Source organism: Mus caroli, chromosome 4 (assembly GCF_900094665.2).
Source record: "Mus caroli chromosome 4, CAROLI_EIJ_v1.1, whole genome shotgun sequence".
Taxonomy (NCBI): domain Eukaryota; kingdom Metazoa; phylum Chordata; class Mammalia; order Rodentia; family Muridae; genus Mus; species Mus caroli.
In genome coordinates, this window is record NC_034573.1 from 119156803 (window position 1) to 119169306 (window position 12504).

The 12504-nt window shown below is 46.8% G+C and overlaps 1 protein-coding gene across 2 annotated transcripts in view; it reads right to left on the reverse strand.

The window, feature by feature from the left end:
- Positions 1–1751: 1751 nt before the first annotated feature.
- Positions 1752–12504, reverse strand: part of Zbtb8a (zinc finger and BTB domain containing 8A) — a 22429-nt gene continuing 11676 nt past the window's right edge. The window contains exons 3-5 of one of the 2 annotated variants that reach the window (XM_021159406.2): positions 6422–7227; positions 4422–4591; positions 1752–2594 (exon numbers count right to left, since the gene is read on the reverse strand). In XM_021159406.2, the coding sequence (XP_021015065.1) occupies positions 2262–2594; positions 4422–4591; positions 6422–7226 (1308 nt within the window). In that variant the 5' untranslated portion in view covers position 7227 and the 3' untranslated portion in view covers positions 1752–2261. The remainder of the gene's footprint in view (positions 2595–4421; positions 4592–6421; positions 7228–12504) is intronic. The other variant, XM_021159408.2, reaches the window with a different exon arrangement.

Sequence of the window (12504 nt, forward strand, 5' to 3'; positions counted from 1 at the left end):
GAACTCACTTTGTAGACCAGGCTGGCCTCGAACTCAGAAATCCGCCTGCCTCTGCCTCCCAAGTGCTGGGATTAAAGGCGTGCGCCACCACCGCCCGGCCATAATTTTTTAAAGAATATGATTTAAGCAAGATTTGTTTGTATAGGCATGGGTTTTTTGTTTTTTTATTTGTATGTCTGTGTACCACATACATGCAATGCCCAGAGACAAGATGAACTCGAGTCACCAATCTGGCTCCTCTGAAAGACTAGGCAGTGCTCTTAACTGCTGAGCTATCTTTCCAGCCACACAAGAATAGTATTAATTTTATGACAATTCAACTATGGCCAGGTGGTGGTGGTGGTGGTGCACATCTTTAATCCCAGCATGCAGGAGGCAGAGGCAGGAGGATCTCTGAGTTTGGGGATAATCCAGTCTACAGAGCGAGAATAGCCAGAGCCACACAGGAAAAACCTGCCTCAAAAACAAAACAAAACAAAAAAAAAACAAAAACAAAGCAAAACTGAGCTATGAGCTGATTCAGGCCTATTACCTCTCAGTCGTAATCCTAAACCACTTAAAATAATGAAATTGTGTTATAAATTATTTCAGACGTACAAAAAAATGTTTTTGTTTTCTTTTTCTTTTTGGTTTTTTTCAAGACAAGGTTTCTCTGGAGGCTGCCCTGGAACTCACTCTGTTGACCAGACGGCCTCCAAACTCAGAGCCCTGCCTGCTTCCACCTCGTAAGTGCTGGGATTTAAAGGCTATGTGTGTGATACATGTTTTGCCTACACTTGAGTGCCTGGTGCCTGTGGAGACCAGAGTAGAGATTTGATTCCATAGATACGAGTTTGTGGAGCTACAGGAGGTTGTGAGTGCAAGGACTCCAATATTTCGTCCTCTGAAGAGTAGACAGTGAGTGCTCTTACTGCTGGGGGCCTCTCTGACCCACAGACCTGAGGCTAGGTCCTGCAGATGGATGGCCAGACTCCTGAATGCAGTCTTATAACCGTGTGCCTCAGCAGCCTGGCTGGCCACGGCCGACCTGTTTTCATCTCGTGGAGAGTCTGACTCAGAACGCCACCCAGCTTGCTAGGTTCCCACTGGCAGTTGCTACCACGCCAGCCCCGTGCTTCAAATCCCCCCCAGTCTTTGTGGAGTACCTTGGGCAAACCCGGCACTTTACCACTGTACCTTTCTTGAACCCAGACGAGCCACTTGTGTTGTGTTCAAGGAAAACACAACACAAACTCAGTTCAGAAACAACGGTAACTCAATCTCTGGGTGCAACAACTAAAACCTAATCTTGCGAGCCTTAATAAATCTGATTCCTCTGGTGAATCCTTGCTGATCCGCCATGAAACAGGAAAACTCTAGCAGATACATCTTAACCCTCTGCTGTCCCATTCCAAAAGGGACCTAACTCGCCCCGCTACCTCTCTTTCTCCCTCCAACCCGGCAGCCCCGCCTACTCGCCCAGTGATTGACGCCCCTATTCACTAGGTGATTGGTTCACAAGAACAGCACCAGGCCCATCCACAACATAGGGAGGTTCTTTCTGAACACTTTAAATGGTTGTAGACAGGCTTATTGACAGGTGAAGGTAAAACAGCAAGACTGATGCCCTGAATTCCATCCCACACGATAGACGGAGAGAATCAACTTCTACAAATTAATTTTCATCTGATGTCTACAAGTGTCCTAGCACGTGCACACACCCCACGCCCAAACAAAAACGAGTAAATAAAAGTGTCACAAAAAAGATTGTCTTAAAGTTTTGTGGTAGATTTATTTAAAATACTTTAGTCAAAAAAGTTTGCTAAATAGATTTTTTCCAATATTTAAAGAAAATGGTTCCGTGAGGTGGTGGCACACGCCTTTAATCCCAGCACTTGGGAGGCAGAGGCGGGTGGATTTCTGAGTTCGAGGCCAGCCTGGTCTATAGAGTGAGTTCCAGGACAGCCAAGGCTATACAGAGAAACCCTGTCTTGAAAAAAAACAAAAACAAAACAAACAAAAAAGAAAGAAAGAAAATGGTATCTGTAATAACAGAAAGGGTAACTGATCATCCGTCATGCCAACAGCAAGCAAGGTCTTCCCAGTGCAGCAACAATGATCAGAATGGATACGGTGGCCTTTTCAGAAAGCATGCAAGTTACATCAGGTTGCTTCTAAGTCAGTAGGAGAAACCCATTCACCGGGTTCTGCCCATGGAGAGACAGACACAGCATGCCTGTGTAAATTGCAGGCATGCCAGCTCTGACAGGTCACACTTCAGGCTACCTAATGTTGGGTTTTATTTCTTTCTCTTCCTCTTCCTCGCTGTCGTCAACCTGCTGTATGACCAGATCGGCAGACCCATCCTCTACGATCTCCACATAGGATCTATTCTCTTCCTCGCTCAGGTGCCACCGGCAGTCCTTGTCTCCATCGGCCGGGGCTGTGCGGTGTTGCTCAGCCTCCAGGTCAGCAGGGAGACTTTCCATGCCCACATCAGCAAGACACTCGTTACATAGTCTGTAGCGCCTGGTTCCTTCCTGCACCACTTGCCCCGTGAGGTCAGTCACATGGCGTTTGCATTTCCTGCAGATGAGTTTGCATGCCTGGTGAATCTGTTGGGATTTAAAGAGTGATAAAAATAAATGTGCAAAACTGGGTCACTTTGCTATTTTAGGGACCAGTTCATACACTGAAGACGCTCAAAGCGTTAAACTCAAGTGAACATCTAATTATTCCAAGAGCCGGTGACACGTCAGATACCAGCGTTCTCTAAATAATGGCTGCAATGTTTTTTTTTGTTTTGTTTTACGACTATTATACACTTAATATTGCCACACATCCATTAACCCATTCCTTCCCAGAGTCAAAGTTGCAAACATGTTCTGCTTTAAAGATTTTAAAGACGGGCTGGTGAAATGGCTCAGTGGTTAAGAGCACTGACTGCTCTTCCGAAGGTCCTGAGTTCAAATCCCAGCAACCACATGGTGGCTCACAACCATCCGTAATGAGATCTGACGCCCTCTTCTGGTGAGTCTGAAATCAGCTACAGTGTACTTACAGATAATAAATAAATACTGAATTATTTTACCATCACCATCATCCTCGTCATCAGTGTGTACAAAGGGTGACATATGGCCACTCTGGTGAACATATGGAGGTCAGAGAATAATGGTTTTGTTTTTTTTTTAACTTTATATTTTATGTGCATTGGTGTTCTGCCTGCATGTTTATCTATGTGTGGGTGTCAGAGCCCCTGGAACTGAAGCTACAGGCAGTTTTGAGCTGCCTTGTGGGTGCTGGGAATTGAACCCGAGTGGGTCCTTTGGAAGAGAAGCCAGTGCTCTTATCTGCTGAGCCATCTCTCTAACGCCCTTCATGTATTTTTATCTTACTAGAGGAAAAAATATAATCCTGAATATGTTTATCAATATTTTTGCAAAGATTACTGGCTATTTTTATTAACCGAAGATTCGCTAGGAAGCGGATTGGGTCTGTATCAGGGGGAACCTGATACAGACTAGAGAGGAGGTGCACTGGAGACAGGTCAGACCCAGCCCCTGACAGAGGTCTTAGCAGGTTCCAGCTATCAATAGTAGATGCTGAGTATACAGATAAACGGTGATTCTGATCTGACACTTGAAACGTTTATACAGGGCAATTATTGTCTCCTAGGAGAGAAATATATCAAGCCATATGAGATTCGGTATGAACTAATATGGAAATATGAAAAGCTGAAGCACCAAAAGAGTCTCTCCTACCTCAGGGTCTCAAATGAGGATAAAATTATAGAAATATGTAAATACAGGCTGTGATGAGGCATGACTTCAATCCTGGCGGCAGAGACAGCTGCACCTCTGTGAGCTCTAGACCAGTGAATGCATTTACATGTTATTTAGTGTGTGTCTGTGTGTACATGTGTGTCCCAGGGCACATGTGAAGGTCAGAGGACAACTTTCAAGAACTGGTGCTCTCTATCACGTTGAGTCGATGGATGGAACTCAGTTGTCAGGTGTGATGGAAGTGCCTTCACCCACTGAACCACACAGTAAACTCCCCCCCCTTTTTTTTTTTGGTTTTTCGAGACAGGGTTTCTCTGTGTAGCCCTAGCTGTCCTGGAACCCACTCTGTAGACCAGGCTGGCCTCGAATTCAGAAATTCGCCTGCCTCTGCCTCCCAAGTGCTGGGATTAAAGGCGAGCGCCACCACGCCTGGCCCTAACTCAGATTATTAAAGCAGTTAAATGCAGGGCTGGGGATGTACCTAAGTGGTAGAGACCTTGCTTAGCATGCAGTATTCAATCCCCAGTACCAGAAGGGGTAAAAAAAAAGAGGGAGGGAGAGGGAGGAGGGAGGAAAGGAGAGAGAGAGAAAATGAGAGAGAGAGAGAGAGAGAGAGAGAGAGAGAATAGGAAGCAAACTGACAAAAACTGGTATACGTACAGTTCGGAAATGGCTACTCAGATGGTCTAGCCTGCTGAACCGTTTCCCACAAGCCTGGCACGGGTAGGGCCGCTCTCCTGTGTGGCAGCGCAGGTGGCGCTTGAGGTCTGCCTTCCGCTTCACCACATGTGTGCAGAATGGGCATTTGAATCGCAGCCTGGTCAGGTCATCTGTCAGGAGACAGTTGGATTACATCACTGCAAGATGACAGTAACCATTTTATTAGCACAAGGAATGCAGAGGAGTTGCTGAGTGCAGCCATGCAAAGGTGCAGACACATCGCTTGAATTAAGCACACTCTGGCTGTCGCGCAGTCCTGGGCACAGAAGGAAAACCTGACTATGAAGACCACCACTCTCATCCTTTGTAATCTAATCCTACACATCAGAATTTACATGTGAAAAGGTAGTACCAGACTCTAAAACCACACACACAAGCCAAGAATAAAGCAAATTAATTGTTTGTTTGTTTTTAGTTTTGGTTTTTCGAGACTGGGTTTCTCTGTGTTGCCCTGGCTGTCTTGGAACTCACTCTGTAGACCAGGCTGGCCTCCCAAGTGCTGGGATTAAAGGTGTGTACTTTGCTTCAGAGAGATTTTTAAAGATTATATTTATTTTCTTGTGTGTGTGTGTGTTATATGTTGGTACACATGTATGCCACACTGAGAGTGTGGAAGTCAGGAAAACATACAGGAGCCATCTTGTTCTCTGCTTTCACCATGTGGTCCAGGGTTAGAATTCATGTGCCCAGGCTTAGGGACAAGTGCCTTTACCTGATGGGCCATCTCTTAGCCACTTACTGTTTTTCAGGACAGGGTCTCGCTCAGTAGCTCTGGCTATCTTAGAACTCAGGGTGAGCACCCTGCCTCAGCCTCCTTCATACCAGGGTTACAGATGTGGGCTACCATGCCCAGCTGTAAAAGAACTTCAATTTGTTCTACTTATATCTTTTATACCTTAATATGCTTGTTAATGCTTTTCTCTTATGTTATATGTAAGAAAACACTTTATGTAACCACCTTCTCTTACTTTTTTTTAATTCACTTTAGATTCTACTCACCACCCCTCCCCCTGGCCACCTCCTCTCACTATCCCGGTTTTTTGTTTTTTTTTTTTTTGGTTGGTTTTGGGTTTGTGGTGCTAGGGACAGAATTCAGGGCCAAATTATGCAAAAGTGTGTTGCTGCCGCAAGACACCCTCAGGCAGTTTTTCCTTTTTCTTCTTTTCATATAGATATGTGTGTGTGTGTTCTCTGAGTACTCTATTATTTTGACTGCCATTAAATGTGTTCAGTATTATATTTTAAAGATTATAAATTTATGTTCTATGAAATAAATTTGGTAAAAGTATGACTTAAAAAAAATCGGGGGCTGGTGAGATGGCTCAGCAGTTAAGAGCACTGACTGCTCTTCCAAAGGTCCTGAGTTCAAATCCCAGCAACCACATGGTGGCTCACAACCATCCATAATGAAATCTGATGCCATCTTCTGGTGTGTCTGAAGATGGCTACAGTGTACTTACATATAATAAATAAATATTAAAAAAAAAAAAAGACTTGTGATGAGTAGGGACTTAAGTGGGGGTAGAGGGGGTGCAGGACTGGATGAGACTGGACAGGGACACTACAGGACACATGACAGGACTCCCACCCCTGACTGCAGCTCACTGATGTCTTGCTCTGGCCAGCCACATAGGATCTTTAAAATTTAAAGATTCCATATGCCACATGTCTTTAAGAAAAAAGTCATATAAGAGCCTGGAACTACGACTCAGTGGGTACAAGCAACAGCTGCGGACCTGAGAGAGGCTCATAGCATCCACATCCAGGACATCCAATATACTTTACTGGCCTCTGTGAACATTGCCCATACAGGCATGCTCAAACACACGCACACGTACGCACACGCACACATAAATAAATGTAAAATCTCTTTAAAACTGCCTGGCACCTAAAATGAAGGGTATCTGGGACTTGAGAGAGACCGAGAGTCCTTGGGGTACCTGGAAAGCTCCTGGCTATGCCATCAGACCCTTGGCTGTACTGGAAGCCAGCAGGAGTAGGATCCACTTCAGCATCCACCGGTACCTGCTCTTCAGACTGGGAAACATGGTTGCCGGAGTCGGATGTCTGAGCTTCTCCTTTGCCGGACTTAAAATGAACCACTTCGGACGGTTGTGGCAGTCTCACATGCTTGGCCTTTTTACTGGGCTCCTTCCTTTGCTCATGCTTGGCCAGCGGTCGCTGAGGACTCCTCTGGGAGGCTGGGTGGTAACCATACTTGTTCCACGGCTTTCCGGGGTCTGGGCTCACGTGAGAGCGGGGAGACCCGCCTTCTTCCTGCCAGCTGCTACTATAAAAAGCAGGACGCTCTACTCCATTAGAGCCAGTGTCCTTATCCGAGAGGCTGAAGTAGCGATCTTTCTCTTTCTCGCTAATGTCCAAGGAAGACTTAATGAAAGTCTTACACACACTGATGACGTCAGTCATCTGAAGGAAGCTCGCGGCAGACATCACCTCTATAACATTCTGTCCCGTAAGAGAGAGTTTGCCGGAGTATACAAAGTCTAGGATGACTGTGAAGGTATCGGGGGAGAAGGTCTGAAACGTGGCTGTGGTCGGCTGACTCGTCTCCCTTGAGTTCTGAGAGAGCAGCATTTTAAAGTAGCCGCTGCTCGCAAACAAGACATTCCGATGCGCTTTGAAGATCTTGCCTTCCACGAGAATACTGCAGTCACAAAACACGTCTTGCCTGCGCTGCTCATTCAGTTGCTGCAGGAGGGAAGACTGGTGAGAGGAGATCTCCATTCTGCAGGGAAAGGACACACATGGGTACCAAAGGAGACCTAAGAAACAAGCCTGGATCGAGCTGGTGAAAATACAAGTGAGAAGATTGGTTTCCCAGCCAAACCTCTTTTCTTAGAAAATAGTCCCCAGGCTGGCCGGTGGTGGCACACGCCTTTAAGCCCAGCACTTGGGAGGCAGAGGCAGGCAGATTTCTGAGTTCGAGGCCAGCCTGGTCTACAAAAAAACATCAGTGCCGATGGAAAAGTGATCTGTGGAGAAGTGTGTCAGACAGTGTCACCGCGGCTGCATTTCCATACTGCAGGCAAGGCTGCTCACCGCAGTAGCTATGACCACGGTGCAGAGTGCCTAAGAGGAGAAAGGGGAGGCTCCAGGACAGCCAGGGCTACACAGAGAAACCCTGTCTCAAAGAAAAAGAAAGCAAAATGGAAACTATCTTCGAGGCACTGCCTCTGATACGAGGTAGGAGCAACCCCAAGTGGTTTAAGTGTCATTTAAACAGCAAACAACACTTGTCTCCTATTGCAAACACTCCAACCCACTGCTCAGTTCGTTGAAAAGGAGGCAGAATTGCAAGACAGGATTAAGCCTGAGTTTGGGGGTGCACACACTTCTGTAAGTCCCTGCCGTAAACCGGGCAACAGAATTTCCAGATAGAATTAATAGTGAGTTTCTAGGTTATAGTTAGTCTCTTACGTCCCTGAAGTAAATTATCTGTCTGAAATATACAGATACCTTCTGTTCTCTGCACAGGATTTCTTGGTATATTATCTTGTTTGACAGACAAGAGCTCAGGAAATAAACCCTGCACATCAGAACCCAGGGGTTCATTTGCCAATTGTTTGCAGTGGAATAGATTTATGACCTCAGTGCCGATGGAAAAGTGATCTGTGGAGAAGTGTGTCAGACAGTGTCACCGCGGCTGCATTTCCATACTGCAGGCAAGGCTGCTCACCGCAGTAGCTATGACCACGGTGCAGAGTGCCTAAGAGGAGAAAGGGGAGGCTCCAGGACTCAGACTCTTGGCCCCACTGACCAGAGAACCATTGCCCTAAGGGAGTTTTCTCACACAGCTTGAGGTGGAGACATCACGAGGTACAGATGGCTTGCAAAGTTACAAGGGAAGTGATCTTACGCCTTGACCAAATTTCTTCTGTAACAACCACTGATTAATAAAATGAAGGAGAAGGACCTGGGAACTTGGAGCGAGAGCTCTGGAATCGACTCAGACCATCAGAGAACCTTGCTCCTCTGAAGTGCCCTGGGCTCCCCACATACCTGAAAAGAGCCTCCTCTCTTCACTGACCTTGTTCTCCTCCTCCTCCCACTCCTCTCCCCTCCCCGGCCCCCACAGTTTAGAAAGCTCAGGTGGGCCTCACACTCGGGATCCTTCTGCTGCAGCCTCCCAAGTGTTAGACTCTGGGGTGGGGTGGGTGTGTCATGATCTCTACTTCTACATGCTTTCAGAAACGTAGGGGTGCAGTGATCTGAATAAGCAGGGCCCCACGGGCCATCCATTTGAACGAGTCCTTACCAGGGACTATTTGGAAAGAATTAGAAGGGTTAGGAGGTGTGCCCTTGTTGGAGGAAGGTTGTCACTGGGGCTGGGTTCCAAGGTTTCAAAAGCCCATATCAGGCCCAGTCTGTCTGTCTGTCTCTGTCTGTCTGTCTGCAAATCAGGATGTAGCTTTCAGCTTCTGCTCCAGCACCCCTTGAGTGGAGCCATGCTCCACCCACCATGGTAAGGGACTAAACCTCCGAAGCTGGAAATCACCAGCTGAATTTATCTTATGAGTGTCGCCTGAGGCAGAGTATGTCTTCACAGCAATGGGACAGTTACTAAGACAGAAGTTGGTACCAGGCAGCTGGGTCTTGCTCTGATAGCCGTGGCCATGTTACTTGTTGGTGGAACATGGACTTGGGGATTTTGGATTAGGGAAGCATTGAAGGAAGGCTTTAAGCAGGACTTAATCGGCATTTACTAGTAGGCCATGAAAGACAATGGAGCTGAGAACAATGTAAATAACGACAGCTAGCTCCAACAGTGTCAGAGGGAGAGGATGTTAGTGAGCGGCCTAGAGACCGACCATTCTTGAGAGATTTTGGCAGAGAATGTGACTAATTTTTTGCCCTTGTCCCAAAAATCTGCCTGAGGCCAAATTGAAGAGTTTTGGATTATGTCATTGGCAGAGATTTCAAAGACAGCCTAGTATTGACTTTGTCTGACCACACCCCCAAGAACTGTGTCACTCTTACGCAGGTCTATACTGAAGAGAAGCAAGCTGGACAAGGGCAAAAACGGAGACACAGTTCAAGGAGAGAAAGACACCGGGAAGTAGGATGGAGGTGAGCCCAGTGCTCAAGGAGATAAAAAGTTTAAGTAAAAGCCAGATGGGGCTGGAGAGATGGCTCAGCCGTCAAAGGCTAGGTTCACAACCAAAACTGTAAGGACAGCCCGATGCTGCATGGAATGAAGGGATTGTTGACTTTGGGGAAAGACCTCACCCAGCTAATGTTCCAATTTGTGAGAAGGAAGTAAGGAAAAGCTTTACACAGCGAAGGAAACCTTCTAAAACAGAAAGCTGGTGAATACGTCATTGGATGGGATGTGTTCCAGGCAAGCAGGAGACCTTGGCAGCCTCCGCCACAGGGTTCTGGCTTTAAAATCAAAGATACAGGAAAGGGGTTGTGGAATCTCCTTCATTGGCTAAGGAACGCCAAGGATGGGCATGTGTCAGGGGTGTCCCCGCATGGAGGCTCAGAGAGGCCATTGCATGAAGCTATGAAGGTGGAGCCTGGCTTGTCCTGGAGATGTCGACGCTGTGGCATACCTGCCAAAGAGAGTTGCGGACTGGATCTGGAACCAACCCAAGAGAGAGAAGTTTGTTGCCGTCGACAGAGCTGAAAGGACTTGGAGAGCTATACAGTGCTCTGCCATCAGACATGGAGACGCGGAATGGGGAGTCTGGGGTTCAGACTAGCTTTGGCCCAGCATTTCCTCCTTGCGCTCCCTTCTCTCCCTTCTGAAGTGGCAATGCATAGTCTGTATGGCTGTATGTCTGTACGGCTGTACGTTGGAAGCACATGTTTTGCCTTCCACTTTTATACGACCTTACAGTTAAGAGATTGCCTTGAGTCTCGGAAGACTCTGGAATTTGAAACAGTGTTGAAACAGAAAGACCACGAGGACACTTGAAGTTTGACTGAATGCATTTTGCATCATGATTATGGCTACAAGCCTGTGGGGGCAGGGAGCGGAATGTGGGGTCTTGAATCCGAATGGCCCCCATAAGCTGAGAAGGGGCAGGCTGCCCTTCATAACGGTTCCTGTGGTTCCTGACCTGAGATATTCACCGGTAGGGGGTGCCTAGCAAACTTCCTCAGACCTCCCTCACCTCGCCGGCACCACTGGACCATGCTCACAGCCACAGAAGGTTTGCCAAGGTGCTAAGGTTCTAAACCCGCAAAGGAGGAAAGAAAAAGGATGTCAGATTTCACTAAATGACCTAAGCACAAACTAGGGATGTATTTGGTAATGACCTATAAGGAATACACTGTTTAAGTAGGCTGACTTTGTTGACCCGGATGCAGTTATCAGATTCTGGATTTAAAGTGCTTGCACAAGTCCCTGGTTGGGGGGTGGGGGTCGGGGGTGAGGAGTCTAAAATGTATTTCTCTCCTTGACTGCAACTGGTACTCAGGAAGAGGTAATTTCCAACTAGGTTAAAATACCAAAATTCTGGCAGAGGGAGTTACCATTATGATCCCATCAGAGGGACGATGCTCTGAAAACCTGGGTGCTAGCCAACAGGATGTGGTGTGCACTGTATGGGGGTGGGGGGGAACTGAGCAATATATGACCCCATCTTTTTTTTCTAAAACTGTGATATTTAGGTCTTAAAACCAAGGGGCTGGGGCTATAGCTCAGTGGTAGAGTCCTTGTCTACCATGCACAAAGCACTGTGCTTGGTCTCCAACACTGAGTACAAAAAAAAAAGGAATGAAGGAAGGGATGGAAGGAGACAAGCCGGTTACAGCTGGCCTGTGCCTGTAAGTCAGGGGAGGAAGAGACGGGGATTCCTGAGGCCTGTTCTGCTTAAGCTCCAGCCAGGTTCAGAAAGACTCTGTCTCAAAAACTAAAGTGGCAGCCAAACTTAGAGGTGCATGGCTTTAATCACATCACTTGAGAGGAAGAGGCTGGCAAATCTCAGTAAGTTCAAGGTCAGCCTGGTCTACATAAAGAGTTCTAGGCCACCCAAGACTACACAGTGAGACTCTGTCTTAAAATAAAAATAATATTGTGGAAAGTGATTGACGAAAACCTCAACCTCTGGCCTCTATACTCACGTGCACACACATGTATACACACACACACACACACACACGCACGCACAAAGGAACATACACACACCCATATACATAGAAGGGAAGGAGGAGGAGGAAGAGGAGGAGGAGAAGAAGAAGAAGAAGAAAAGAAGTAATCGGGCTGAGGCTGTGTGCCCAGTGATTCCTATTAGCATGGAAGAGTTCCCTGGTTTAGTCTTCAGCACCAATAAAACAAGAGCAAAACCACAAATCAAAAATGAAAGCAACTGTGGAGTTTGCAGCCACTTCTGCTCTGTCTCTACATAGATCTTAGCTTTTGAGGTGCGAATGCCCACCCCTTAGACAGACCGACCAGTACTAGTAAATTGGACTGTGATTCAGCGGAATTTTCAGTACCCTTCTGGGGGAGGAACACTTTCATTTACATTTTTGTAAGCTGGCCTGGGAAATTTAGTGAGATATTGCCTCAAAATAGAAAGTAAAAATGCGGCTGGGGATAGAGCTTAGTGGCAGATCAATTGCCTACTAGGCATGAGGACCCAATTCTCAGGAGACTGGTGAAGTTGACTAAAACCATTCTAAAGTTTAAAGTGGCGTGTGAGTGCAGCTCAATACAGAGAGAAGGTCCCAGGCTACCAGATGCATTGTTAGAAGAGGGGTGTGTGTACATAACCCAAACCAAGCGGAGTCCCTGGGTACTAAATCATTCCTTACAGTTGTCTGCCCCAACTCCAATGATAACTTCCAAATATTTATCTCCAGCCTAAATTCCTCCCGTTCTAAACATTCTTAAAATGCTTTAGTGTTCTCTGTAACAGTCTGATTCTTCACTTTCCATATCACTCAAAAATGAAGATCCCGAGCCGGGCGTGGTGGCGCACGCCTTTAATCCCAGCACTCGGGAGGCAGAGGCAGGCAGATTTCTGAGTTTGAGGCCAGCCTGGTCTACAGAGTG